Below are 2,285 nucleotides of genomic sequence, written 5' to 3'. Positions count from 1 at the left end.
CACAACATGGTGGCTAGCTCCAGCTCCCCGGAGGAGTCTGAAAATAAGAGACGAGGTGTGGGTGATACGGGCTTGTTGTGGTTTGTGAAGTAGCCTCAGCTGGGAGCATCTCAGGAGACTAGCTCAAACCAATCAATATATGGACCTGTGGGAGCTTCAGGGACATCTCTACTCCCGCCCAATAGGGACCCCAGTTAACTGGGAGATAGCTAGAGAGGAGATGGCAGTTTAGACTGAAAGAAGAAATTCATACATAGATGAATTGGGAATTTCCACTTCCGCCCCTCCCGCTGGCCCCAGCCCACCTGCTTGCACCGCACGCTCCCGCTGGGGGCGTGGCCGGATCAAGCATTGAAAAGCGCGGCTGGTGGCCAGGTACCGCGCCGAACTCCTGCTTGCGCTCTTGAGCCTTCCAGCATGGGGCCCAATACCACTGATGCTCACGCCGAGGTGACGCGGGACCCTCCCTCGCACAAGCTGCTCAGCGCCCCGCCTGTATCTCCGCGGATTCGTGTGCGGCCCTGGTGGTTCCCAGAGCACGAACTCGAGGATCCTCTCGTGCTCTACATGGAGGCTTGGCTGGCAGAAATGATCTTTGGTGAGCTTCTCATCACAGGGTTAGCTCCCAGTATTATTCTGTAGGGGCCGCAAGTCTATATCCAACTTTCCCAGTCCAGTCTGTCCACCAAGCCCATCAGAGCCCGCCCCTTCCTTCCCACCTGAAGCCTTTCTTCTTACTGCTTAGTCTCTTTATCTGTTTAGGCCCAAACCAATCCTTAATCCCAGAAATAGAGTGGATAAGCCAGGCTTTGCTGAGAGTGGACGTAGTCGACTCCGGGAAGATGGCTGAAGTCACCATATATGGACGACCCTGCGTAAAGAATCGAATGAAGAATATTATCTCGAACCTGGCGAATTGGCACAAAGAACACCATGTCCAAAGAGGTAAGAGACTTTGGAGACCTACCTGGGGAGCAAGCCACGGATGATTCCCAGCTTCCGGAAACTTTCTCACAATTCCTTGCAGTTTTCCAAACACTGGGAAATGAGTGTCTCTGGGGATCCCTTTCGGAAGTGACCCTTGAGAACCCAAGTGCTGGCCGGACACACCCAAGCCCTCCAGCTCGGCCTTAGGCAACACACTTCGCAGATTCCGGAGCCAGGACCCCTTCTCTTTAAAACCTCCTCTTCCCAACTCGAGGGGATTAGATACCGATCTCCCCCCCCCCCCTGTTGGTGTTCTCCTCTTTCAGCTGAGAAGATGAAGCAGCTTGAGGAGTTCTTGAAGAACCATTCCTCAAAACACCAGCCTACGCCGGGGGAAAAAGGCACTTGCTGACTGACAGACGGACGGTCCCACCACTTCAGCCCCTGGAGGTGAAGAGAAAAGTTGATTCTTACAATCTCCACTGATTTGTCTTTTTCCTGCCCTTGTGGATACCTGTTTGCTTTCCTTTGCAAATAGCAATTTGTAGAACTATTCCACTATAGAAATGACTTTTTTTTTGGTCTGTTATTTTCATCACATGCAATAAAGTTAACTTATAAAATTTAGCTCAGTTGATGTGAGGTGCTTGTAGGTTGTATTCCTACAATTTCTAGTACCTCTTGTCAGGCTCCTGAGGATGGCTTAAGGTAAGTGGGTTGGTTTTGTTTGTTTTCAAGACAGGGTTTCTCTGTAATAGTCTTGGCTGTCCTGGAATTCTTTATAGACCAGGCTGGCCTTGGACTCCCTGAGATCTGCATGCCTCTGCCTCCCAAGTGCTGGGATTAAAGGTGTGTGCTGCAACACCACCACCACCAGGCTTAAAATGTTTCTTTAAGTGTTTGAGATGGGGTAATAGTTTCCCAGGCTGGCTAGCTCCTGTGCTCAAGCAATCATTTTGCCCTAATTTCCCCATGTAGTTAGGAAAAAGGACATCATTACACTGTAAACTTTTCACGCCTTTGTACTTTGTTATTGAGACACAGGGTATCTTGATGTAGACCTTGGCTGCCTTGGAACTAGTAGACAAGACTGGCCTTGAACTCTGTTCTCTCTGCTTCTGCCTCCCAAATTCTTTGATAATGTGCATTGGTATTTTGCATGTAGGTATGTTTGTGAGTGTTGGAATCCCCTGGAGGTGGAGTTGCCATGTGGGTGCTGGGAATTGAACCCAGGTACTCCTCAGTGCTCTGAACCACTGGGCCATCTCTCCAGCTCCCCAACCCCTCTGTACTCCTCTCCACCCCCTACACACAGGGTTTCTCTGTAACAATCCTGGCTGTCCTGGAACTGGATTTGT

The 2,285-nt window shown here is 50.3% G+C and overlaps 1 protein-coding gene across 1 annotated transcript; it reads left to right on the top strand.

The window, feature by feature from the left end:
• Window positions 1-417: 417 nt before the first annotated feature.
• Window positions 418-1,339, top strand: LOC118587616 (oocyte expressed protein). The gene is made up of 3 exons (XM_036193629.1): window positions 418-598; window positions 763-945; window positions 1,254-1,339. Exons 1-3 carry the CDS (start codon window positions 418-420, stop codon window positions 1,337-1,339), a joined length of 450 nt encoding a protein of 149 aa, XP_036049522.1.
• Window positions 1,340-2,285: the final 946 nt, after the last annotated feature.

Source organism: Onychomys torridus, chromosome 7 (assembly GCF_903995425.1).
Source record: "Onychomys torridus chromosome 7, mOncTor1.1, whole genome shotgun sequence".
Classification (NCBI taxonomy): Eukaryota; Metazoa; Chordata; class Mammalia; order Rodentia; family Cricetidae; genus Onychomys; species Onychomys torridus.
The sequence above is the reverse complement of the archived record's forward strand: the minus strand, read 5'-3'. Positions and strand labels throughout refer to the sequence as shown.

What these genes read in the sequence shown, in the direction of transcription:
- LOC118587616 (XM_036193629.1), top strand. Translation starts at nt 418, where the DNA reads ATGGGGCCCAATACCACTGATGCTCACGCCGAGGTGACGCGGGACCCT. An exon ending in GCTGGCAGAAATGATCTTTG is followed by an intron (nt 599 to 762) that starts GTGAGCTTCTCA and finishes TTATCTGTTTAG; the next exon opens with GCCCAAACCAATCCTTAATC. An exon ending in AGAACACCATGTCCAAAGAG is followed by an intron (nt 946 to 1,253) that starts GTAAGAGACTTT and finishes CTCCTCTTTCAG; the next exon opens with CTGAGAAGATGAAGCAGCTT.